This window comes from Saccopteryx bilineata, chromosome 3, assembly GCF_036850765.1.
Source record: "Saccopteryx bilineata isolate mSacBil1 chromosome 3, mSacBil1_pri_phased_curated, whole genome shotgun sequence".
Taxonomy (NCBI): domain Eukaryota; kingdom Metazoa; phylum Chordata; class Mammalia; order Chiroptera; family Emballonuridae; genus Saccopteryx; species Saccopteryx bilineata.
Window position 1 is genome coordinate 150,751,183 of NC_089492.1, and position 27,314 is coordinate 150,778,496.

Genomic DNA, 27,314 nt, shown 5'->3' on the forward strand with positions numbered 1-27,314 from the left:
AAGAGAGGCTTCTCACTTGCTAAATATGTTCTGCCACTTTCACAGCAGGGTTTAGAGGAGCCACACATGTTTCCAAGCTTTTTTTTTATTTTTTATTTTTATTTTATTTTATTTTATTTTTTACAGAGACAGAGAGAGAGAGTCAGAGAGAGGGATAGACAGGGACAGACAGACAGGAAGGGAGATAGATGAGAAGCATCTGTTCTTAGTTGTGGCACCTTAGTTGTTCATTGATTGCTTTCTCATATGTGCCTTGACTGTGGGGCTACAACAGACTGAGTAACCCCTTGCTCAAGCTAGCGAGCTTGGGTCCAAGCTAGTGAGCTTTGCTCAAACCAGATGAGCCCCCGCTCAAGCTGGCGACCTCTGGGTCTTGAACCTGGGGCCTCCACATCCCAGTCCGACGCTTTATTCACTGCACCACCACCTGGTCAGGCTCCAAGCTTTTTGACTCTTCCTATTAATAGACCTCCCTCTTCCTGTTGTCTCTACCATTCTGTAGGGAGGTTTTTCAATTCTTCAGGTACAGAAAGCTTAAATGACCTAACCAGTATCAGTAAGTAAAAGCATCTGAACTCTAGTCTGGGCTTTCAAAACCTCTGTGATACTTTGTTTTATACTGCACTTTTTTTAAACTTTGTTTTATTTCATTTTGTGACACAGACAGAAAGAGGGACTGATAGGGACAGACAGACAGGAAAGGAGAGAGATGAGAAACATCTATTCTTTGTTGTGGCACCTTAGTTGTTCATTGATTGCTTTCTCATATATGCCTTGAATGAGTAGCTACAGCAGACCGAGTGATCCCTTGCTCGAGCCAGTGACCTTGGGCCCAAGCTGGTGAGACTTGCTTAAATCAGATGAGCCCGTGCTCAAGTTGGCAACCTCGGGGTCTTGAATCTGGGGCCTCCGCGTCCCAGTCTGACGCTCTATCCACTGTGCTACTGCCTGGTCAGGCGCATTTTTTTTTTTTTTTTTTTTAATTTTAGAGAGAGATAGGGAGAGAGGGCAAGAGAGAACTTTTGATCTGCTCCTGTATGTGTTCTGAGTAGGGAGCAAACTTACAAACTTGGCATTATGGGACGATGCTCCAACCAACCGACCTATCCGGCCAGGGCTGTATTTATCTTTGACCAAAGGAGTATTGTGTCCTCTGCTAGATCGAAGGCCCTGGGAGGGCAAAAAAATTCATTTCTTTATTTCATTGGTTCTGCCCTATTCACTAATCACAGGTATGAATATAATCATGAATGAGTGTATTTTAATGGACTTTAGCAAAGACTGATTTATCCTACCAGATCCTCACCACTCAAGTATCTCAGAAGCTTATTTTTTCCTTCCCTTTGTTGGCTTCTGTCACTGGATTTAGTGCGTATGTACAGAATTTCTGAGTACAGACAGTCTGAAAAGGGCAAAATAAAAATAGCCAGTTGGCCAATAATAGAATAAGAAAGTGCCTGGGAGAGAGCACTGGTCCTAAAGCCAGTTCAAAGAGATAAGGGGGTGGGTGGAAGCCTGCCTGAGAGCTGGGCTTGCTCTGAGGCAGCCCATGCAGGTGGCTCCTCCTTGCTGGGGGAGATGGAATGAACAGTGGATCAAAGGTTCTGCTTTCTGCTTTTATTCTCTCTTGGCTAGTGCCCATCCCGAGGCTCCTGTTCCCTGAAAACCTGGTACTCACTGTGGAATATAAAGTGAGGCACCTATCTGCAAGGGACTGCTTTAGGTTTGCCTAGTATGCAGACCCACTACCCCTGTTAACAGTGATTAACTGAATCAGGCCTCTACCACCAAACTTTCTCCCATAGCCCTGTATAATTGTTTAGAATCTTTCAGGCTGGTATTGATTGTTGATTTTATTGGCAGGCAGTATACCAAAATAAAAATAACACAGGGTTTGTGCAGACAGACACAGAGGAAAGTGAATTCTGTTTCTCCAGAGCTAGGTAAAAACTTGCCCTGAGATCCAATGGTCAAATTAGCTAGCTCCTGATCCTCTCCTTAGTGCATCTCTGTAGTTATAAGGAAGTTTGTCTCCTTCTACAATATAGGGTAGAAGCCGCTCTCTTCCCTACTCACCCTGAGTGCTTGGCGCTCAGTTCATAGTTGCCAACTGACAACAAGGCAGGGCTATCCAGGAAGCAGTCCTTTAGGGTTAGGACTAGGCTTGGTGCCCACCTTTCAGCTCTAGTTTCCACACGCAGCTGCCTCAGGTGGCCAGCCAACACTCCAATTTGGGGTTAGGGGTTTGGTCCTGGAAGGGCAGGCAACAACAACCACACAGCCAAGGAACCTTCACAGAGATGTCCTGTGGTGTTCAGTGCCTAGGCCAGGTGTTCTCACAGCTTAGTGCAGTGGTTCTGCATTATCATTTTACTCTCATTTCGCAGATGTAGAAACTGGGGCTGAGAGACACTCCAGTTTGCCTTAACGAAGTTACACAAGCCTGCTATGACAATTTGCAAGGACCCAGATTTGTGCCTAGACACAAATTCTTCATCTGTAATACAGAAGTAATGACATCATCTCTTAGGTAAGAATGTTATGCAGGTGTATATGGTTCCTTGTTTATTGCCTGTGTTCTACTCTAACTGTAAACTCCAGTGGACAGGAACTTTGGCTTATTCACGCTATGTTGTCAGAGCCTAGAATGAGTGCCTGCTACATATAATACGTGCTCGATACTTGTGTTATAAATGCAAATGACATGAAATAAGCCCAGGCCAAACGCTGGTCCTTCACCTGCGGGTACAGCCTATAGCCTTAGTTCCCGACTTGCCTTCCACCCTGATCAGCCACTGGCCGAAGGAAGCCTCAGGCTAGGGCTGGGGGAAACTACTGCTGGCCTTAGGATAAGGTCAACAAAACCCTAGGAGTGCGGAGGCCAGAACAGTCTCCCAGGGGCAGGCTGCAATGCCGTGGACTTGACAGCTTCTCTCAGGCTTAAGTCCTCAGGTTCCCCTTTTATTTTTTTCTCGGCATAGCACAGTGCATTGCTGCTTCTGGGGTTCCTTCAGAGAAAACCCCGCCAAGAGCTGCAGACCTTTGGGGAACGGGCAGGGGAGGCGGACAGAGCAGACACCAGGCCCTGACAGGCTGCCGAAGAGGAACATGCGACCATGATAGCAAGTCTGAGAGGAGGCGGCGGGTCCCGCGCGGACGCAGGTTGAACGTAATGGGCAGGACAGAGGTGGGCGGGGCCCGCGGGACATAAAAAGGGCGTGTGAGGGCGGGGCGTAAAGGCGGGGCGGTGCCTGCAGGCGGCTCCCGCCCTCCAGCTCGAGCGGCAGTGGCGCAGGAGCGGCGCGCCCGGGGGCGGGGCCTCACATGCAAATAAGGGGCGTGGCCCAGTGGCGGAGCTGGCTGGGCGCTGACTTGACGTCAGGTCTGCGGCCGGGGCAGTTGGCTCGGCGGCGGCGGAGTGGCAGGATCGGTGGAGAAAGCGGGCCGCGCGGCGGTGCACGAGGAGCGGCGGCGGCCGAGCCGGAGCAACATGGCGCCGGCAGGCGTGGGCGGGCGCCCGAGCGGCGGGCGGGTCCGAGGGCGCCTCCTCCAGATGGCGCTGGTGCTGCCGTTGCTGCTGTGGGCGCAGGGGGCCCGGGGCCAGGGAGACCCCCAGCGGAGCGTGATACTTGGCATGCGGCTGTCGAGCTGCAACAAATCGTGTGGGATAAACCCGGATGGCATCATCTTTGTGTCTGAGGGTAGCACGGTGAACCTGAGGCTGTATGGCCACAGGCTTGGCTCCATCTCCAGCAGCCTGATCTCCTTCACCGAGGTAGACAATTCCGAGGCCCTCCACAACTCCACCGACTGCCCCGATCTCACCAAGGACCTGGTCGTCCATCAGCTGGTCAACGTGAGCCGCGGGAACACGTCTGGGATGCTGGTGGTGCTCACCAAGTTCCTCCGGAGGAGCGAGAACATGAAGCTGTACGCGCTGTGCACTAGGGCGGGAGTGGACGGGCCCTGGCAGAGGTGGACCGATAAAGACTCGCTGCTCTTCATGGCGGAGGAGGCGGGGAGATTTCTGCCCCTCTGGCTGCACGTACTCCTCATTTTGGTGCTGTTAGTGCTGTCGGGCATCTTCTCTGGCCTCAACCTGGGGCTGATGGCCCTGGACCCCATGGAGCTGCGCATCGTCCAGAACTGTGGCACCGAGAAGGAGAGGCGCTATGCTCGCAAGATCGAGCCCATCCGGCGCAAGGGCAACTACTTGCTCTGCTCTCTGCTCCTGGGAAACGTACTGGTCAACACCTCCCTCACTATCCTTCTGGACAACCTCATCGGATCCGGACTCATGGCCGTGGCTTCCTCTACCATCGGCATTGTTATCTTTGGGGAGATCTTACCTCAGGCATTGTGCTCCCGGCACGGGCTGGCTGTGGGTGCCAACACGATCATTCTTACCAAATTCTTTATGCTGCTCACCTTTCCCCTCAGCTTCCCCATCAGCAAGCTGCTGGACTTTTTTCTGGGCCAGGAGATTCGCACCGTTTACAATCGGGAGAAGCTAATGGAGATGTTGAAGGTGACTGAACCCTATAACGACCTCGTGAAAGAGGAACTAAATATGATCCAAGGAGCCCTGGAACTACGGACCAAAACCGTGGAGGACATCATGACCCAGCTCCACGACTGCTTCATGATCCGCAGTGATGCCATCCTGGACTTTAATACGATGTCCGAGATTATGGAGAGCGGCTATACCCGCATCCCTGTGTTTGAAGATGAGCAGTCCAATATTGTAGACATTCTCTATGTCAAGGACTTGGCCTTCGTGGACCCCGATGACTGCACCCCTCTCAAGACTATCACCCGCTTCTACAACCACCCTGTGCACTTTGTCTTTCATGATACTAAGCTGGATGCGATGCTGGAGGAGTTCAAGAAAGGTAAGGCTTGAGCTGCTATCCCCGCTAACTTGAGTCTCACCTCGGTGGCCTGTTTTGCATCTGTTAGTCCTATGATCCTTTTGTGGGACTCTGTCCCTTTGCCCATCACTTTCTGGGCTTCTGAGGTGAATGGTATTTGAGGTAGCAAAAACTGTTCTTTTTTAAAAATCTTTTTAATTACTGATTTTTAGAGAGAGAGAAAGAGAGAGGGAGGGAGAGAAACATGCATCTTACTCCACCCATTCATGCCATCATTGGTTGATTCTTATATGTGCCCTGACTGGGGAGCAAACCCACATAACCTGGCCAGGGCCAAACAGTTCTTAAACATCTGCTGTCAGCCAGGTCCTGTTCTTTGCTTTTGGTGAATTAAAGCTGAGTAAGACGTTTGTCCACTGGGAGGATGGAGCAGGACCTCAGGGAGCTATAGAAGCAGAACAGATGGAAGCAGATGCCTTAAAGGAGGCCAGCACCAGGGCGCAGAGATTAGATTGGGTAGCACGCAAGTCTGACTGGGGTGTGGTGGGGAAGGGGCTGGAGAACTGGGAAAACCTTCACAGGGAAGGGAATGTTTGAGAACAGCCTTAAAAGATGGTGTCTCTTGCCTGACCTGTGGTGGCGCAGTGGATAAAGTGTTAACCTGGAAATGCTGAGGTTGCCGGTTCGAAACCCTGGGCTTGCCTGGTCAAGGCACATATGGGAGTTGATGCTTCCAGCTCCTCCCCCCTTCTCTCTCTCTCTCCTCTGTCTCTCTCTCTCTCTCTCCTCTCTAAAAAAAAAAAAAAAAAAAAAAAAATGAATAAATAAAAAATAAAAATAAAGCCTTTCTTTAAAAAAAAAAAAAAAAAAAAAAAAAAAAAAAAGATGGTGTCTCTTGGTACTTGAGGTGGAACAGAGAACCCAAGTGGGGGGAAAAGGATGTACTATGGCCTACCAGGTGGTCCTGTTCAGGGGGGTATAGGCTTTGCTGGTGAATGGTCATTGGGCGAGAGGCTGAGGCATTTGGGGCCTGGAGAACAGCCTGAAGATCAGGATGTTAGGTTTGCTAGGAGCTGGGAGCCATGGAAGGTTTGTGAGCAGGGGAGTGACATCACTGGAGCATCTAGCCCACAGAAGCCAGTTGGGAGCGCAGAACAATGCCAAGTAATGCTTTTGACTCTTCAGCAGAAACAAGCAGATTATGTTTTGGTTATTGTTCTGCCTTTCCCAGGCGTCAAACATAAGCTTCCCTCCTGTGGTCTGCTGGAACCTTCAGCAGGCCTTGCATCCCCTGTGTTTTTTTTCTCACATGGATTCTTGACCTGTTCTTAGCTCATCAGTGAGGCACTTGGAAAGTTTACTCACCTGTCTCAAAGCCCAGGGCACACACCCCTTTCCATCTTCCAACAAATTTTCCTCCCACCTCTGCTACTCTAAGCCCTCAGAGTGGCAGTAAACAAGCCAATTATGGAGCAAAACCCTGGTAGGCCACAAGTGAATGAGGAGGCAGAAAAGGAAGCTCTTTGTGAAAGAATGGAGGTGAGGAGCTCATTCTAAACTCGGGACTTTGCTTGTTTACTAGATAGGGCTTCTGTTGGCTAAGCTTCCCAGGCCACTTAGGGCCAGGATGGGATAGGGAGGAGCTGGCCGGCCAGGTTTGGTCGGAAAAGATGCTCAAGTTACTGTGAGGGTCGGTACCCCGTCTTTTCCAGTTTGATAGACTGAATCTCAGCACCAGAGCTAAGGAGAACTTGAGTAAAAAAGTCCCAGTGGAGACTGCAGGAGGACTGGAGGGATGCAGATGGTTGTGGTGAGGGCTTCGCCTCCCTGGAGCTTTGGGGTAGACCCCGGAACCTGTTGCTCCCAGGTACCCAGGGCTGGGGCACAATGGTTGTGAGGCTCTGTGCTCCACACCCACCCTGCAGCCTCTGGACCCTGAGGACCTCTCCTGTGTCCTTGGTCAGGAACCAGGGCAGTTTGCTCCTGACCACAACTGTGGTCTTTGGGACTCTTGCTGGTGACCCAGCCAACAATCATGTTGGCATCATTCAGTCCAGCTCTGGATCCAGTCAGGATGGAAATGCTTGGCCAGGCTTCCCAGCCCCTGATCAGTAGGGCTGAGCTCTCACAGGTGGGAGCTCCTGAGTCTTCTCCCGGCCATCTTTGGATTCTTGTTTTTTTTTTAAGAAAAGCCTCTTCATGAAGGTGGGAAAACAGAGCTAACGTCTCTCAGGCCCACGCTCTACGGTGTGGAACTCTCCAGATGCCGGCTTTCCTCCTTAACAGAAGGGGTGTTGATAATTCCATGGAAATGCAGGGTCAGTCTGCCCAGTGCAGCACAAAGCCCTGAAAGTGTGGGTGTGATAGCATGGTAACCCCAGTGAACACACTCTGGGCTTCACACTGTTACTTCCCAGTTTCCAGTTTTAAATCACTGCCATGCTGTTCCTCCCTCGTCACCCTCCACCCCTTAGTCTGGCCTCTTCCAGATGTTTCTGTCTGGCATCTACCATTTTAATCTGAGGCCATCTACTACATGGCAAGCACTGGAGTATATATACCCTTAACTATGAGATTTTAAAATCTGGGGTTTGGGCCTGACCTGTGGTGGCGCAGTGGATAAAGTGTCGACCTGGAAATGCTGAGGTCGCCGGTTCGAAACCCTGGGCTTGCCTGGTCAGGGCACATATGGGAGTTGATGCTTTCTGCTCCTCCCCCCTTCTCTCTCTCTCTCTTCTTTCTAAAAATGAATAAAAAATAAAAACAAAACAAACAAAAAAAAATCTGGGGTTTGGAAGTCTTTTTTTTTTTAGCGAGGAAAAACAAGTGAGCCAGCCTTGTCAGCACCATCAAAATTTAACACCTCCAAGCTGATGAGGGCCCTGAGCTCTGCCTGAGTCTTATTTTATTTTTTGAGAGAGAGAGAGAGGGAGGGAGAGAGATGAGAAGTATCAATTCATAGTTGTGGCACCTTAGTTATTCATGAATTGCTTTCTATATGTGCCTTGACTAGGGGGCTCCAGCCAGGCTAGCAACTCCTTGCTTAAGCCAGCGACCTTGGGCTTTATGCCAGTGACCTTTGGGCTCAAGCCAGCAACCACGGGGTCATGTCTATGATCTCACACTCAAGCTGATGAGCCTGTGCTCAATCTGGCAACCTTGGGGTTTCAAACCTGGGTCCTCAGTGTCCCAGGCCAATGCTCTATCCACTTACACCACTGCCTGGTCAGGATCTGCCTGAAAGGTCATTTTGACTCATCCTTGTCCCCCAGCATTATAAGCTCCTTGAGCGTAAGGATCCTGCTTTATATGTGTTTTAACCACTCAGTGCTTGGCAAAGAGAGGCACAGTAAATGCTTGTTATACAATGAATGAACGAATGAATGAACAAATGAATAACAAATAAATGGATGACTGTCTGGCAAGCCCTATTTTCTTGCTGTTTCTGGAACACACCAGCCTTTGCCCTGGCTGTTCCCTCAGCTAGAATTTTCTTCCCTGGATGCTCACTCTCTCCCCCTCTCATGTCTGCTTCAGCTTCACTTTCTTGGTGAGGGCTTCCTGTCACCCCGTTCAAAACTGTAACCCCCATCCCACCCTGACCTTCCTGATCTTCCCGCCCTGTGCTTTTTCTCTTTTTCTCATAGCACACATGATTTCCTAACAGCCGTGTTATTTATGAGTTCACTGTGTTGTTTATTGTCATCTCCTCCCATTATAAGTTCCAAAGGGCAGGGCCCTATGTTTTGTTGGTTGATATGTTCCTAGCCTCTGGAATGGTTCTTGGCACAGAGCAGACCTCAGTAAAGTCACTGAATGAATGAATGACCTATCAGGTGTGAGAATTATCCCCATTCCAGCAGTGTTAGGATTTTGAGGGGCTGATAAGAGATAAAGAAAAATGATGCTGGATTTTTCCAGCTGCACCTTGAAAGACAGGAGGAGCTCTTGCAATGACATGTGTATGCATGGTTTGGGTAAGGGACTGGGAAGCAGAGTTTGAGGTCTTGAGGTTGACACATGGTTCCCCTTTCCCATGCTTTAGTTTCTCTGTAAGTGGTCTTTGACCATTAGGAGTTTTGTTGTTTTTTTTCATTTTTCCGAAGCTAGAAACAGAAAGGCAGTCAGACAGACTCCCGCATGTGCCCAACTGGGATCCACCCGGCATGCCCACCAGAGGGCGATGTTCTGCCCCTCTGGGGCGTTGCTCTGTTGCATCCAGAGTCATTCTAGGGCCTGAGGCAGAGGCCACAGAACCATCCCCACCGTCCCGGCCATCTTTGCTCCAATGGAGCCTCCGCTGCGGGAGGGGAAGAGAGAGACTGAGAGGAAGGAGAGGGGGAGGGGTGGAGAAGCAGATGGGCGCTTCTCCTGTGTGCCCTGGCCGGGAATCGAACCCAGGACTCCTGCACGCCAGGCCGATGCTCTACCGCTGAGCCAACCGGCCAGGGCGACCATCAGGAGTTTACATAACTTCACTTATTAATATTAATAATTCATAAATATACTTTTGCACACTGCAAGACAGGTATGGGGTTGGGCTTCCCCCAGACAAAGGCAGGGGGCTTCCAGCTGCTTCTTCCTCTCAACTGAAAGCAGTTATCATTAAATATTTGTTGAACATGTCCAATGTGCCAGACACAGTGCTGGGTGCTGCAGGAGCTCAGGAGCAAGACCCTGTAGTTGGTCAGAGAGAGTTGTTAGAGCAACGAGAAGCTGGTGCCATTTGAACTTTGGCCGTTCCACTTAAACCTCACCTAGAACTGTTTGCAGTATGGGTGTTGTGGTTGAGTTTGCCTATAGCTGGAAATCTTAGAACTATATTCCAGCTATATTTCTATAGCTGCAAAGCTCCCTGGGCTATACCTGGCCCAGCTGCACTTTTCCTGCCCCCAGATGCTCTCCCAGGCCCTGTGTGAAAAGCATGAATTGAACTCTCCACAAAGAGGGCCAGGAGGTCCAGAGCTCAAACCCAACTTTGAAGCCTACCTTCTAGCTTTCCACTATACCCCTTCTACTGTGCCCCTCCCTCTGTGACATTTCTGCCCCTCCCAGGCACTTGGCTCCTCTTTAACATCCTATCTTTCCCCATCCACTTTATAACTTTTTAGTTCCTTGTAAAAAGCTGGGTTTAAACTTCACCCAGCTTGGTCACTGACCCATGAGATGACCTTGGACCTATTAGGCTCCTTATAGAAAGTTTGTGGGTTATGTATTGGAGGGAAGAAAGTAGAAATGTTTTCATCAAAACTCCTCCCATATTTCCCTGTATGCCATATCACATTTTCCCCACCAACTTACTTTTATTCCTGAAACAATGTTATAAAGTCAAGAAGACATACTGCCTAATTTGCATTCAGTTTTTGTTCCCACCATCTGCCACACTTACAGGGTCTTATTTCCCCACTATTTGCTTGTTACTTCATTTGTTTGATAAACACTAACTTTTGGAACTTGGGTCAGACCCTGTTGGGAACTAGAGAGGACTCACACAGCCCTGGTCACAGAACTACTGGGGAAACACACGTAAACAGGGTTTAGCTGTGGTAGGGATAGCTCAGGTAGGTACAGTGGAGCCAAGGAAGGCCTATGATGTGCTTCTAAAGTCCAGATAACAGGACTCTGATCCTTCAAGGATGTCAGGGCTGGTAGTGGTTGTGAACAGCTGAGGTTTTTGATTGTTGAGGTTCAGGTTGACAGTTATCATGTCTTTATCATGTAGTATAAGTGGGGAGAGGAGGGAGCAGAGTCAGTTTAGTGAGGGTGGGGGGAAGTGAATAGTGGTAAATAATAATGGGGTAGTTCTTTATTGGACATCTCTGTGCCCAGCCTTGTACATACCAAAGCTTCTTGCACTTGACCATGTGCCCAGATTGCCTGGGCGTTTTGTTAAAATACAGATTTGAGCTCAGTGGGTCTGGGTGTGGCTGGAGAGCCTGCATGTCTCAGATGATGCCTACATTGCTGGTCCTGGGCCCAGCAAGCAGCACAAGGGTGCAGCCCATCCTGGCAGGCATGCAGGTAAAAGTGCTCTTGTGAGGCTTGGGAGTGAGACCAGGACCAGTTGAGGAGGTCTGGAATCAGCTGAGAGTAGGCAGAACATGATGAGAAGGCAGAAGCCTGGCCAAAGTGGCTCCTGGGAGAGACAAAAAAGAGCCAAGCAGGCATGGTTTGGGGAGCCTCCTGTAGAGGTCAGGTAGGGTGAAGGCCAAATACAGACTAGAATGGACAGTGGAGTCACAAGGTGCTGGGAGAGGGCAGTCTCAAGGGTAGGGATCTCAGGCAGCTAAGCACCTGGTCTCAGACAACTCCACCTGGAAGCAGTCTGAATTGGGCTGGTGATTTGATCTCAAGAAGCTGCCTGGGGCAAGTGTATCTGAGAGTGATAGGAGCTGCCTGTTAGGGCAGAGGTGCCAGCCGGGCAGCTGACAACACCCTGGCCAGGTTCCTCCTTACTTTTTCTTTAGTGTGCTGCTTGCTGGCAGGGAACTTGGCACCTCTTCCCCTCGCCAGCATCTGTAGTCTGTGGGAGGCTTCTGCCGAGGAGTCAGGACTGAGAGCTGTTTTCCCAGTCTTCTGTTTGCAGTACTGTCCAACAGCTCTCATTTGTGTCCTGGAAGGCACTGCCTTACATCTAGGCCCTAGTAAGAGCTTTTTAGATCATACCGAGATCATACCGGTGTTTACTTTTCAAAGTCTTATATTTTTTATTAGAAAACCTGGTTTCAGCCTGACCAGGTGGTGGCACAGGGGATAGAGCATTGATCTGGGATGCTGAGGACCCAGGTCCGACACTCCAAGGTCACCAGCTTGAGCAAGGGCTCACCAGCTGGAGCTTGGCGTCGTCAGCTTGACCATGGGATCATAGACATGACCCCAAGGGTTGCTGGTTTGAGCCCCTGGTCAAGGCATGTTTGAGAAAGCAATCAATGAACAACTAAAGTGCTGCAACTACATGTTGATGCTTCCCATCTCTCTCCCATCCTCTCTGTCTCTCTAAAAAATAAAGAAGAAAAAAGCTTGGCTGCAGAGTTTTCCTGGATTCCTCTGGTGAGGACGGGAGATACTGAACATTTATCCTTGGAAATTGGTGAGAGCACAGAAACACAAAGCCACAGGACTGTCCTGCAGGAGAAATAGATGAGGGGCAGGGGCTTGTTTTGGGAAGTCTGGGAAGACACTTCAGAGGAGGTGACATCGAACCTGGATTTTCTTTTTTTTTAAGTGAGAGGAGGTGAGATAGACTCCTGTATATACCCCAACTGGGATCCACCTAGCAACCCTGTCTGGAGCCAAAGCTCAGATCACCCAAGCCATTGGCTGAGCAACAGCACTTGAGGCTGATGTACTCAGACAAACTGAGCTATCCTCAGCACCCAGGGCTGATGCTTGGACCAGTTGAGCCTCTGGCTGCAGAAGGGGTGCACCAGGGAGAGAGGAACAGATGGTCACTTTTTCTGTGGGCCATGACCGGGAATCAAACCTGGACGTCCATATGCTGGGCTGTTGCTCTATCCACTGAGCCACTGGACAGGGCCTGTGGTTGCTTCTCACATATGCTCTGACCGGGGATCAAACCCAGGATATCTGCATGCCGGGCCAACACTCTTATCCACTGAGCCAGCTGGCCAGAGCTGCACTTGGATTTTCAAGGGTGACTTGGCATGGCCTTTTCCACTTCTGTGCTTCTCATTTTGGAAGAACTTGGACCACAGGATGAGAAATGAACTTATTAGGCCTTGGTGGCAACTTAGGGTAAACTGCTTTTATGTATTGTGACTGCTTCTCAGCCCTTTCTAGAAGGATTTTAAGGTCAGGCTACCATTTGTCTTCTCTCTCCACACCTTTTTCCGAGTTAATACTGTTACACAAATGAGCTGGGGGAATGGAGCAGCAAGGACAGCCTGGGGGAAAGGAACGATGGCAAGTTCCCTCCGGTCTCCCTCTTTTTGAGGACAGGTTCAGCAAAGTGTTTATCAGATACTCTCCTAAAAGGCCTCACAGCCAGGGAGAAGAGGGTGTGTATAGATGGAGAGGCTAGACCAGGCCTTTCTGTCACTGTCATGATGGTTTTGGCACAGTCACCTGGTTCTTTCAGCCCAGCCTATGGGGAGGGCCGGGCGCTTTTCTTGTCCTAAGCTAGCTCTCTCTCTTGATGACTCCCTTTTGTGTTAGGAATTTTTTTTAACTTCTCAGTAGAACTTGCTCAGAGAATGTGAGGGGTACAGAATTTCCCCCAGGTGCCCAAGATGGTCCTCAGCTACAAGGAAGGGGAGCAACTTTCTGGCACTGTTGCTGCCATTTAATCTAGCCCCATTCTCTCCTCTGAGCCATTCCACCTGCTGTGGGCACAGCTGGCCTGTCCTGTACCTCAGATCACCTCTCTTGTCACACCTGAGTGTGCTGAGACATTCTGCTCTCAAAGGCTTTGTGACTATGTAAGGGACTCCTGTCTCATTTCATAGGCCAGAGTCTGGATTCACTAGTCTATTCCTGTTCCATTTATTATGTGACTTTCTTTTTACTAGTGGTTATTATAAAACGATACAGCTCATTGTCAGAAGTTTAGAAAACACAAAAATCGACAAAACAATTCCTGATCTTGTGATATAGAAAGAGCTACTTTTAATATTTTGAGATATTATAACTTTTTTAGAAATAGATCTAAGGTTTTCTGTTTTTGTTTTTTAGTGAGTGAGTGAGAGACAGGCAGACAGGAAGGGAGAAAGGTGAGAAGCATCAGATCATAGTTGCATCACTTTAGTTGTTCATTGATTGCTTTCTCATATGTGCCTTGACCAAGGGGCTTCAGCCGACCGAGCCAGTGACCCCTTGTTGAAGTCAGCCACTTTTGGGTTCAAGCCACATCTTCTTTTTTTTTTTTTTTAATAATTTTATTTTTTTAATGAGGCGACATCAATAAATCAGGATACATATATTCAAAGATAACAAGTCCAGGTTATCTTGTTGTTCAATTATGTTGCATACCCATCACCCAAAGTCAGATTGTCCTCTGTCACCTTCTATCTAGTTTTCTTTGTGCCCCTCCCCCTCCCCTTACCTATTTCTTTCCCCCCTCCCCCCGTAACCACCACACTCTTATCAATGTCTCTTAGTTTCACTTTTATGTCCCACCTACGTATGGAATAATGCAGTTCCTGTTTTTTTCTGATTTACTTATTTCACTTCGTATCATGTTATCAAGATCCCACCATTTTGCTGTAAATGATCCGATGTCATTATTTCTTATGGCTGAGTAGTATTCCATAGTGTATATGTGCCACATCTTCTTTATCCAGTCATCTATTGACGGGCTTTTTGGTTGTTTCCATGTCCTGGCCACTGTGAACAGTGCTGCAACGAACATGGGGCTGCATGTGTCTTTACGTATCAATGTTTCTGAGTTTTTGGGGGTATATACCCAGTAGAGGGATTGCTGGGTCATAAGGTAGTTCTATTTTCAGTTTTTTGAGGAACCACCATACTTTCTTCCATAATGGTTGTACTACTTTACATTCCCACCAACAGTGTATGAGGGTTCCTTTTTCTCCACAGCCTCTCCAACATTTGCTATTACTGTCTTGTTGATAATAGCTAATCTGACAGGTGTGAGGTGGTATCTCATTGCAGTTTTGATTTGCATTTCTCTAATAACTAAAGAAGATGAGCATCTTTTCATATATCTGTTGGCCATTTGTATTTCTTCCTGGGAGAAGTGTCTGTTCATGTCCTCTTCCCATTTTTTTATTGGATTGTTTATTTGTTTGTTGTTGAGTTTTATGAGTTCTTTGTATATTTTGGATATTAGGCCCTTATCTGAGCTGTTGTTTGAAAATATCATTTCCCATTTAGTTGGCTTTCTGTTTATTTTGTTATCAGTTTCTCTTGCTGAGCAAAAACTTCTTAGTCTGATGTAGTCCCATTCATTAATTTTTGCCTTCACTTCTCTTGCCTTTGGAGTCAAATTCATAAAATGCTCTTTAAAACCCAGGTCCATGAGTTGAGTACCTATGACTTCTTCTATGTACTTAATTGTCTCAGGTCTTATGTTTAGATCTTTGATCCATTTTGAGTTAATTTTAGTACAGGGGGACAAACTGTAGTCCAGTTTCATTCTTTTGCATGTGGTCAAGCCACATCTTCTAACAAACAGCAAGATGAAAACCATTTTCATTTTTACAGTCATGTTCTCTCCCATTAGCTGCCCATATGTATTTTCCTGTTGAAATCATGATCTATCTGTAATTTTGGAACACTGTTTAGATTGGATCTTCAGATTTCTCCTCTTATAAGCAACGAAATTCTTTTTTATCTCTGGGATTCTGGGGAGGAGGCTCTGGGAGGATTTCCACAGGCTAAAAGCCCAGCAGTGCTGCAGTAACAAGGTGAGCCCAGAGGCTGGGGCGTGTAGCCTCAGCCTGTTTTGCAGTAGTCAAATCTGGTGTTGGAGCATTACCTGGAAGACACAGTCTCTTTCAGCTTCAGGGCCCTCTCACTGGGATCTGGACAGGTTTCTTTTTTTAAATTTTTTGTGACAGAGACAGAGAAAGTCAGAGAGAAGGATGGATAGGGACAGACAGGAAGGGAGAGAGATGAGAAACATCAATTTTTTGTTGCGGCTGCTTAGTTGTTCATTGATTGACTTCTCATATGTGCCTTGACCGGGAGGCTACAGCAGACCAAGGATCCCTTGCTTCAGCCAGCGACCTTAGGCTCAAGCTGGTGAGCTTTGCTTAAACCAGATGAGCCCAAGCTCAAGCTGGCGACCTCGGGGTCTCAAACCTGAGTCTTCCATCCCTGTCTGACCTCTATCCACTGTGCCACCGCCTGGTCAGACAGGACAGGGTTCTTGACAGATTGGTTTACAGAGCTCTCTGGAGTGCTTGGTCTCTGGCCAGCAGCAGCCAGGAGTCTAGGATAGAAAGAGGTTCTCTTCCCTTCTATACCCCAGGCAGAATCACTCCCCTCACCCCACATACACATACACACAAAGACAGGCTCACTCCCACACTCATTCCCTCTACACACAAAGACAGGCTCATACACATACATACGCACCCTCCCACACACAGGCAGGCAGACTCACATACACATTTACCCCCTCTAGGCAGGCTCTGTCTCTGTCTGTCTTACACACATGCTCACAAACATGTAGCAGTCCTGCTTTAAACTTACATCCATGTCTCATCAAACTTCCCTAAGAATGGTTTAAAAAGTGAGCAGTTACTTATGCAGTGGTATTATTTCATTAAAGGCTCAAAATAGTGACTGACTGTTGGTCTCAGAAAAATTTCTCTTTGGTTGCTGGTGGTTTGGTCATCCACATTAATGACAGTGTCCAGCTCAGACGATTGTGGTGAGGACTACATGAAGTAAGGCACACAGAGCGCTTAGTTCAGTGCCTGGCACCATATCATCATGCAATAAATGTTCACTATTTTAAAAATTACTGTTATTACTGTCCAAAGGTGCCCCAGCTGGTGTTGACATCAACTTGCACCAAGGTGGTTTTCACACTGGCTCAGGTGGCATGGTGCCCCACTGTCTGGGCATGGTTCTTTTCTTGGAATTATGAATGTACTGAGGTGAAAAAAGCCCACTTCACTCTAGTATATAATTACATGCTAGTTTAGATACCATATTATCCCTACCTTCGTGTGTATGTTACGGGTAACAGAAGCCAGAGCTTAAGAAAAAAATGTAAGGAAGAGAAACTTAAAACTGAGGCCTTTCTCCTCATTTACTTCATAATTTGTTTCCTGCAAATTGAAAAAAGTTAAGCTTGCCATTCTGATTGCCAGAATATTTGTGTTCTAAGGGCAGGAGCATAGTCTAAGGATGGCTGCTTGCGAGGCAGGCAGGAAAGCTCCTGGCCACATAGTCCCATTGCACCTCTGTTTGGGTCAGGATTCACCTGTTGCCTGCTCCCTTCTGTTGGAATCCATGGGAATCCAAAAGACCAGAGTAACAGTCTTTATTGAAAGGAAGAAAGGAACCCTGCCAGGCACTTCTCCCGGGGGAGAAGAGTGCAGGTTACAGACTAGGGGCGAGTTATATAGTGTTTGGGAGAGCCTGAGGGGATAGCCTGAGGCAAAAGTCCTGGTATGTTTGGAATGCTCCTTGGGGGTCTTTGAGCATATGGGTGTTGAATCAAAAGTCCTGGTATGTCTGGAGCCCCTCCTTGGAGCGGCTTGTCAGCTTTTTGGAATTCCTGTGTCTCAGGGGCGATAGTCAAGTAAGAGTGAGGTCTGACAGATAAGCGGAACATCAAGAGGGCAGTTTGGAATACACATATCTATCACCTTCCTGGTACCCCAGTGAGGGAGGAAAGAGGTTATGACAGAAAAGTAGCAGAGGCCCTGGCTAGTAGTCTCAGCGGTAAAGCATCGGCCTGACATGTGGAAGTCCCAGGTTCAATTCCCAGTCAGGTCACACTGGAGAAGCAACCATCTGCTTCTCTACCCCTCTCCCTCTCCCTCTCCCTCTCCCTCTCCCTCTCCCTCTCCCTCTCCCTCTCCCTCTCCCTCTCCCTCTCCCTCTCCCTCTCCCTCTCCCCCTCCCTCCATCCCCTTCCCCTCCCCCTCCCCCTCCTCCCTTCGCCCTTCCTCTCCCCCTCCTCCCCTCCTTCCCTCCTGTAGCTATGGCTCGAATGGTTTGAGCAGTTTGGCTCTGGGTGCTGAGAATGGCTCTATGGCCTCACTTCAGACACTGAAATAGCTTGGTTGCAGAGCTATGGAGCAGTGACCCTAGATGGGCAGAGGCTCGCTGTGCGAGTCCCGGTCAGGGCATGTGGGAGTCTGTCTCTCTGCCTTCCAGCCTCCCACCTTTCACTTAATAAAAAAATTAAAAAAGCAAAGAGAGAAAGAAAGAAAAGTAGCAGAAATAAGAGGGGGATCCAGGGAAACAGAGACTCCCCAGGAGGGCCAGCCCCAGAGCTCTGGAGGAGCTCTGCTCTGAGCAGACAGCATAAGGAAAGAAGATGTCTTCATTAATGGTTAACCTTTATTGAATACTTAACTAGTCCTCCAAGTGCTAGAGGTGGGTAACTGAGGCTCAGAAGAGATCCCCAGTCCACCACAACTAAGTGGCAACCCCAGACTGTTCCCCTCCAAAGGTCAAGCTTTTTTTTTTTTTTCCAGAGGTCAAGCTCTTAATCACTGTTCTGTCACTCAGTGAGGTTATAGATTGAATGAAAGAGACCAAAGATTCAGATTTCCCAGTTACTCCAGGTTGGAAAATATACTGTCATCTCTAGATTAAAAAAAAAAAATTATTAAATTAAAAAAAAATAAAATTTTTTTTAGAAGAAGAGGAAGGGAGACAGAGACAGAAGAAACATTGATCTGTTTCTGTATGTGCCTTGACCTGGGATTGACCCAGCAACCTTGGCATATCGGGACTACACTGTAACCAACTGAGCTGTCTGGCAGAGCATCAATTTTGGATTTTTTAAAATTGAAATACAATTGATATATAACATTATATTAGTTTCAGGTATACAACACAATGACTCCATATTTGTATATATTGTGAAATGGTCACCACAGTAAGTCTAGTTAACATCTATAACCTCATATAGTGACAAATTTTTCTGTGTGATGAGAACTTTTAAGATCTATTCTCTTAGTAACTTTCAAATATGCAATTCAGTATTATTAACTGCAGTTACCATGCTGTACATTATATACCAGGACTTATAACTGGAATTTTGTACCTTTTGACCCCCTTTACCCATTTACTCCCACCTTGCTGCCTCTGGCAACCACACCTAGATTGGCTTTAAAGTGAACTTTTTGTTGAAGCAAATACGTAAATCATAAGTGTACCACTTGATAGGTTTTCACAAAGGAATGCCCTGTGTATAGCTACCACTGAGCTCAGGAAACAGCTCAGAAACCCCCTAGAAACACCCTAGAAACCCCTAGAAACCCCCCCACATGCCCCCTGCCAGGCACTGCCCTGCTCCTGAATCATCCTGAATTAATTTTTCATACGGTATGTGCTCTTTTGTGTCTGGCTTCTGCTGCTCAAACATTGAGATTCTGCACTTCATCTGCTTTGTGTGCAGCTGTAGTTCAACTTGTTTGTTGCTGTGTAGTATTCCATGATAGAAATACACCATGATGGTACTATTGATGGATACTTGGATTATTTCTAGTTTGGGACTATTACATATCATGCCACTAAGAACAACACTCTTGTGTATGTCTTTTGGTGCTGTATATGTGCATTTCTGTTGCCAATAACTCGGGGAGTAGAATTGCTAGGGACTAGTACAGGCAATTGCTAGGGACTAGATGAGACAGTGTTCCAGAGTGTTCTCACTCCTGTCCCCACAGTGCTGGTATTGTTGGCTATTTTTTTATTTTGTGTTAGCCAGTCAGGTAGGTGTGTGTTACTGCCTCCTTGTGATTTTCATACTTATTTCCCTAGTAGCTAGTGATGAGCACATTTTCATGTGCTTATCATTCATTATGGTTAGTGCTTTTTGATATTCTATTTCAGATTCTAATAAATCTTGATGGTGATACCAAGTACTCTTTGTTCTTCAAGATGGTGTTGACTATTTTTAGCTTTTTTCCTGGTAATTTTATGGAATTGCATTGAATCTAGAGGCCAACCTGAAGGTTTGACATCTTTAAAATAATTTCTGATCCACAAGCATAGTTACTCCTCTATGTATTTATGTCTTTTTAATTTCTTTCTGTGTGTGTGTGTGTGTGTGTGTGTGTGTGAGAGAGAGAGAGAGAGAGAGAGAGACAGACAGAGGGACAGATAGGGACAGACAGACAGGAAGGGAGAGAGATGAGAAGCATCAGTCTTTCGTTGCAGCACCTTAGTTGTTCATTGATTGCTTTCTCATATGTGCCTTAACTGGGGGGCTACAGCAGACCGAGTGACCCCTTGCTCAAGCCAGCGACCTTGGGCTCAAGCTGGTGAGCCTTGCTCAAACCAGGTGAACCCACACTCAAGCCAGCAACCTCAGGGTTTTTTTTTTTTGTTTTTTTAACAGAGACAGAGAGTCAGAGAGAGGGATAGATGGGGACAGACAGACAGGAATGGAGAGAGATGAGAAGCATCAATCATCAGTTTTTTGTTGTGACACCTTAGTTGTTCATTGATTACTTTCTCATATGTGGCTTGACCATGGCCTTCAGCAGATTGAGTAACCCCTAGCTCGAGCCAGTGACCTTGGGTCCAAGCTGGCGAGCTTTGCTAAAACCAGATGAGCCCGTGCTCAAGCTGGCGACCTCGGTGTTTCGAACCTGGGTCCTCCACATCCCAGTCTGACGCTCTATCCACTGTGCCACTGCCTGGTCAGGCAACCTCGGGGATTTGAACCTGGGTCCTCTGCTTCCTAGTCTGTCGCTCTATCCACTGTGCCATTACCTGGTCAGGCTCTTAATTTCTATTTATGTTTTGTTATTTTCTTTCTTTTTTTTTCTTTTTCTTAAGTGAGAAGTGGGGAGGCAGAGAGACAGACTCCCACATGCACCCAGACTGGAATCCACCTGGCAAGCCCCCTATGGGGTGATACTCTGCCCATCTGGGGCTGTTGCTCTATTGCTCGGCAACTGAGCTATTTTAGCACCTGAGGTGAGGTCATAGAGCCATCCTCAGTACCCAGGGCCAACTTGCTCCAACCACGCCATGGCTGTGAGAGCAAAAGAGAGGTAGCGAGAGAGAAGGGAGAGGGGAAGGGTGGAGAAGCAGATGGTCGCTTCTCCTGTGTGCCCCGACTGGGAATCAAAACTGGGACATTCACATTCCAGGCCAACGCTCCACTACTGAGCCAATTGTCCAGGGCCTAGTTTTAGAAATCTTACACATATTTTCTAAGATTTAGTCCTAGGTATTTGGTGATTTTAAGTAGCATCTTTAAGTTTTTATTTTCTACATGTTTGTTGCAGATTGTTTCAGCTGGGGTGGGCTGCCGGTCAGTTCTGATGCTAACCATACCTAGAGTTAGCAATGGACCCCACATGTCTGGGGGCTCACACTCCCACCAGCATAACCAACCACAAGTTCGGTCCCCCCACTTATGCACTTCTGACCAACTGGCTATAAATGTGGGAGCTCCCATGACTCTTACTGGGTTCAGTAATTCACTGAATGACTCACAATGACTCAGGAAAGTGCTTATCATTAGTTTTATTTGAAAGGATGGGATGAGGGCTGGAACAGCCTAAGAGGCAGAGCTTCCCTGTCCTCGGCCCCTGGATTCAGGGTATGTACCCTCCTGGTATAGCAATCTGTTCATAATATGAGAAGATCCTTTTGCGTTCGAAGTTCTTATCAGGATTTCATTCCTAGGCATATTGATTAAGTTATTGACTGAACTTAATCCCCAGCCCCTGTCTTTTCCCAGGAAGTAAGTTCCTAGGTTGGTTTTACCTTTGACAGCCCGTGAGTTGTGTCATTAGCTTAACAAAGATACTGGGTTACTCAGGAAATTCCAAGGGCTGTTGAATCTGTGCCAGGAACCAGGGTCAAAGACTAAAGATATCTTTCTTTTCTTTTTTTTTTTTTTTTTAAGCTAGAGAGATAAAGAGAGGGGCAGATAGGGACAGACAGACAGGAAGGGAGAGAGATGAGAAGCATTAGTTCTTTGTTGTGGCACCTTAGTTGTTCATTGATTGCTTTCTCATATGTACTTTGATCAGGAGTGGGGGTGTACTCCAGCTGAGCCAGTGACCCCTTGCTCAAGCCAGTGACCTTGGGCTTCAAGCCATCGACCTTTGGGCTCGAGCCAGCGACCATGGGGTCATATCTATGATCCCATGCTCAAGCCAGCAACCCCGTGCTCAAGCTGGCGACTTCAGCGTTTCAAACCTGGGTCTTCTGCATCCCAAGCCAATGCTCTATCCACTGTGCCACCACCTGGTCAGGCAAGATATTCTTTATTGTATGTACCATATAAGTACAGAGAAATAATAGATAATTTTTTTTTGAGAGAGAGAAAGAGAAGCACCAACTCATTGCTCTACTTAGTTGTGCACCCATTGATTGCTTCTCATACATGCCCTGACTGGGGCTTGAACCAGCAACCTCGGACTCCAGCCAGCCACCTCAGGATTGAGCCTGTGACCCCAGGATCAAGCTGGTGACCTTGGCACTCTGAGCCAGTGCTCTATTCACTATGCCACTGGCCAGGGCATAATAGTTAATTTTTGTATAGTGACTTGACTTTATTATTTATTAGCCTTGCTAAATTCACTCATGAATTCTAATAATTTATTTTAAATTCTCTGTACACATCATTATGTTGCCTATGAATAGCGGCAGTTTTTTAAAATATGTTAAACTTTCTACATTTTATATCTTGTTCTTGCCTTACTAACTATGATATCTTGGATCATGTTGGACTGGTGACAGTGGGCACCATTGTTTCATTCTACATCTCAAGGGAAGGCTTTCAAAATTTGTCATCATGCATGTATTTTTTTTTTTTTTTTAAGTGAGAGAGAGAAAGACAGACAGGAAGGGAAAGAGAAGAAAAATATCAACTTACAATTGCGGCACCTTAGTTTTTCATTGATTGCTTTCTCAAATGTGCCTTTTCTGGGGGCTCCAACCAAGCCAATGACCCCTTGCTCAAGCCAGTGACCTTGGGCTTCAAGGCAGCAACCTTTGGCCATGGAATACCTACCGTATTTCCTTATGTATAAGACACACTTTTTTTTGAAAAATTTGGGGTCTAAATACTGGGTGCGTCTTATACAGTGGTTGTAGTTTCTTTACTTGCATTTCTTTTTTTTGTGCTTGTTTTTGCGCTCATTGTTGAAGACAGTGATTCATCATCAGACACAGATGAGGACAAGCTAATGGATGGGAGTTTTGATAGTGATAAGGAGTTGTATGAACTTTATGATGAATAAAACGAGTTCAATAACTTTATGTAATACATTTTTTTTCAAATTTTGGGCTTCAAAATTAAGGTGCATCTTATACATGGGAGCATCTTATACATGGGGACGTATGGTACGTTGATGATCCCATGCTTAAGCCGGCAACTCTGCCATCAAGTGAATGACCTTGGGGTTTCGCTGGGACCTCAGCATCCCAGGTCCACGTTCTATCCACTGCGCCGCCACTGGTCAGTATGCATGATTTTTCTCTTTTGTAGATTTTCTTTTTCAGATCAACCAAGTTTACTTCCTTTCCTAGTTTACTAAGAGTTTTTATAATGAATAGATGTTGAATTTTACCAAATGCTTTTAAAATATCTTTTGGTTTATATATATAATATATATATATATATATATATATTATATATATATATATATATATTTTTTTTTTTTTATTTGAACAACAAAAATTTATTTTCTCACACTTCAGAGGCTAAAGGTCCAAGCAAGATCAAAGTGTTGGCAGGATTGATGATTTCTGAGGTCTCTCCCCTTGGTTTACAGATGGCTGTCTTCTCTTTTGGTTTATATTTATAGTATCAATTACACAGATTTTTTTAATGTTAACCCACAATAATTATTTCATGACTGCAGAAACCTTAGTTATGATGTATTATCCTTTATATACATCACTGGATGTGAATTGCAAATATCTTTATTTAGAATGTTGGCATCTACATTCATGAGAGATAGGTCTATGTAATTGTTCTTTCTGCGATTAAGAGAACAAAACTAAGGTTGTTATCAAGGTGTTCCTGGCCTTTTTTGTGGCAGAAAAAATATAACTGTTTAATAATGAAGTAGTTTTCCCTGTTATCTCCCAATTTAGGTGAGCAAGTTGGAACAACCAAGTAACACTTGCCCTTGCTGTGTGCCTCCCCCCAACCTTCCTACTTCTGCTTCTGACAACCAGCAAAGAAAGGCCTCTCAGATCAGGTTAAATACTGGTGCAGTTTTGCTCCCTCTTCAGGTTTTGATATCAAGGCCTAGAATGACTTAGTAATAAATTTAGAAACATTTAGTATAGGATTACCATTACTAATTGGGGTTCAGCGAGGGATTTTTCTTGTTTGTGATGGGGATAGTTCAGTAGAAACTGGACTATCAGTTGATGTCAGTCAGCAAAGCATTTAGCAGAATTTCCTGTTTTAGCTCCATAATAACATGGGACATGTGGGTTCTTTCATCATGGTCCAGCTTTGAGATTGATTTGGCTGTAGATTATTAGCTGGTTGTACACACAAGTCCAAGGAACGGGTACTGTGAGTCTGTAAGCAGGGCATGAAAAGGAAGGGGCTCCTTCTGGGTGGGGCTGTCAGATGGCCAGGAGCTGAGATGACAGGTGAAAGGGTACGGGATCCTGAGAAGAAAAGATTGGGTGGGCAGGAAGGGAGAAACAGGGTCAAAAGGAGGGATCCCACTGGACACCTCCCGATCACTCATCTCTTTGCCTTTCCCAGCTCACTGTCGGGCCAGTGTCTCTTCTCCACTTCATTTTCTTCTGCTTCTTGAAAAAACTTGGGTTCTGTGTGTTTCTTTCTGCCTTTTGGACTGTCCCTGGCTGTGTCCTCCAGAAGAGATTTCCACATCACTGAGGCTGCAGACATCAGTATTAGGTCTGAACTCATTTCTTAGGTAATTCAAGAAACTTTTAAAAAACCTGTCCTTTGACTCAGCGATTCCCCTTCTAAAATTTCTTTTTTTTTTTATTTTATTTTTTTATTTTATTATTTATTTATTTATTCATTTTAGAGAAGAGAGACAGAGAGAGAGAAAGAAGGGTGGAGGAGCAGGAAGCATCAACTCCCATATGTGCCTTGACCAGGCAAGCCCAGGGTTTTGAACCGGCGACCTCAGCGTTCCAGGTCGACGCTTTATCCACTGCGCCACCACAGGTCAGGCCGATTCCCCTTCTAGAAATCTTTCTTAAGGATATGGAGATGTAACTCAAACATATTTATTACAAGGCTTTTCATAATGGCAGAAACAGAGGAAGGGCCCCATTTGAGAACTCAGTGGGAACTGGAATTATGTGCACTTACGTACAATGGAATATGATGAAGCCAGTTTTTTTTTTTAAGATTTTTAAAAAAATTATTGATTTTAGAGAAAGGAGAGAGAGAGAGAAAGGTGGTAGGGGAGGTGTGGGAAGCATCAGCTAGTAGTTGCTTCTTGTATGTGCCTTGACCCGGCAAGCCCCAGGTTTTGAACCAGCGATCTCAGTGTTCCAGGTCGACACTTTACCCAGTGCACCACCACAGGTCAGGCAAGTTTTTATTTTATTTCTTTATTTTTTAATTTAGGAATTTAAGGGGGTGACATTGATCAATAAAAGTATATAGGTTTTATGGCCCTGGCCGGTTTGCTCAGTGGTAGAGCATTGGCCTGGTGTGTGGAAGTCCCAGGTTTGATTACCGGCTAGGGCACACAGGAGAAGCGCTCATCTGTTTCTCCACCCTTCCCCCTGTCCTTTCTGTCTGTCTTTCTCTTCCCCTCCCACAGCCAAGGCTCCATTGGAGCAAAGTTGGCCCTGGCACTGAGGATGGCTCCAGGGCCTCTGCCTTGGGCCCTGGAATGGCTCCTGTTCCAGCAAAGCTATGCCCCAGATGGGTGGAGCATCGCCCTCTGGTGGTCATGCCAGCTGGATCCCGGTCTGGTGCATGTGGGAGTCTGTCTCGCTGTCTCCCTGCTTATCACTTCAGAAAAATGCAAAAAAAAAAAAAAAAAGGTATATAGGTTTTAGGTAAACATTTCTATAGCATTTGAACTGTTGATTGCCATCACCCAAAGTCAAATTATTTTCTGTCACTGTGTATTTGTCCCTCTTTTACTTCCCTGGAACCATTCAACTTTTAAAAATATTTTTATGAAATGGAAAAAGACAAGGAATGCAAAGTATTTAAAAAGTGGGGTACAGACCTGTGGTGGCGCAGTGGATCAAGCATCGACCTGAAACACTGAGGTCGCCAGTTCAAAACCCTGGGCTTGCCCAGTCAAGGCACATATGAGAGTTGATGCTTCCTGCTCCTCCCCCCTTTCTTTCTCTCTCTCTCTCTCTCTCTCTCTCTCTCTCTCTCCTCTGAAATGAATAAATAAATAAAAATAATTTAAAAAAATAAAGATAAATATTTTTTTTAAAAAGTGGGGTACAACACTATATACATGATGATCCAGTTTGTGGTGAAAATATAGTAATATTTTATCTAAGTATTTAATTTTTAAGATCTTAATTTCCTTTTTTCTACTTTTATTATGAGTGTCAGAAAAAAATCATGGAAAATTTTGTTTGAGGTCAAAATAAAATCGTAAGAAAATTGGGGAAAGTAGAAACACTGTTAATGCTGATGATTTTAAGAAATTACTGTATGTGGTAATAATATTGTGGTTTTACTTTTTAAAAGAGTCTTACTAAAATGCTTGTAAAATTTATAGTTTTTCAAAGATAAAACCTGTGATTTGCTTAAAGAAAGCCGATAGAGTGGGTGGAGGAAAGAGGAAACCAGACTGGCCAGGGGAGTTGTACTAGGTGAAGGGCCCTGAGGGCATAATTATATTATTTCTCCCTTTTCTGTGTGCTTGGTATTTTTCATGATAAAATTTAAAAAAAATTAGAGACTATGGGCTAAGTGAAAAATCAAAGGTGTGAAGACTTGTCTTCAGTGGGAGAGACCAGCTTTAGGGTCTCCTAACATCTGTCAACAGTTTTACCCTTTGGGCTCTCTGGTTAAAAGAAAACTGGAGAGGTTCCATTTCTAAATCCCAGCTTGCTCACTTCTTCTGAGGTGGTCCTGGGCAGGACTTCTCTGAGCCTCAGTTTCCTCCCATGAAGAGTGGTGTCAGGCCCTGGCTTGTTGGCTCAGTGGATAGAGTGTTGGCCCGGTGTATGGATGTCCCAGGTTTGATTCCTGGTCAGGGCACAATGAGAAGTGACCATCTGTTTCTCTCCCCTTCTTCTCCCCCTTCTTTTCCTCTTCACCTCCTGCAGCCAGTGGGCTAGATTTGTTTGAGTGTTGGCGCTGGGTGCTGAAGATAGCTTGGGTGGTCCAAGCATCAGTCTAGGCATTAAAAATAGCTAGGTTGATTTGAGCATCGGCCCCATTGCCTAGTGGATCCTGGTTAGGGCGCATGTGGAAGTCTGTCTCTCTATGTCCCCTGTTCTCGCTTAAAAGAAAAAAAAGAGTGGGGTTAGTCATAGGAGAGGCGTCAGTCATAGGAGAGGCACCTGGGACAGCACCTGGGCTTGCTCCCCACCACGTGCTCCCCTGACCTGCTCTGTAGCTGGGGGGAGATGGGCCCTGACGCGGACATGTGAGTGTCTTCTTTTGGAAGGGATGGCTAAGGTCTGGCCATCTTCACAGCACTGTTGTAAAGGGAGCTATCCCAACTTTTGTGAGCATGCACCCTATTAGAAATTTTTTTTTTAATTTGTACTTCCATTTATTCAAACGTGATATACGTGTACTATTTTCTTCAGAAAATTTTTTTTATTTACTGATTTTTAGTTAGAGAGGGAGGGGGGGAGGAGAGACAGAAA

The 27,314-nt window shown here is 46.1% G+C and overlaps 1 protein-coding gene across 2 annotated transcripts in view; it reads left to right on the forward strand.

Annotated features, from left to right (window-relative positions):
- Window positions 1-3,342: 3,342 nt before the first annotated feature.
- Window positions 3,343-27,314, forward strand: part of CNNM4 (cyclin and CBS domain divalent metal cation transport mediator 4) — a 50,111-nt gene continuing 26,139 nt past the window's right edge. Inside the window, exon 1 of one of the 2 annotated variants that reach the window (XM_066267768.1) lies at window positions 3,343-4,892. In XM_066267768.1, the coding sequence (XP_066123865.1) occupies window positions 3,491-4,892 (1,402 nt within the window). In that variant the 5' untranslated portion in view covers window positions 3,343-3,490. The remainder of the gene's footprint in view (window positions 4,893-27,314) is intronic. The other variant, XM_066267769.1, reaches the window with a different exon arrangement.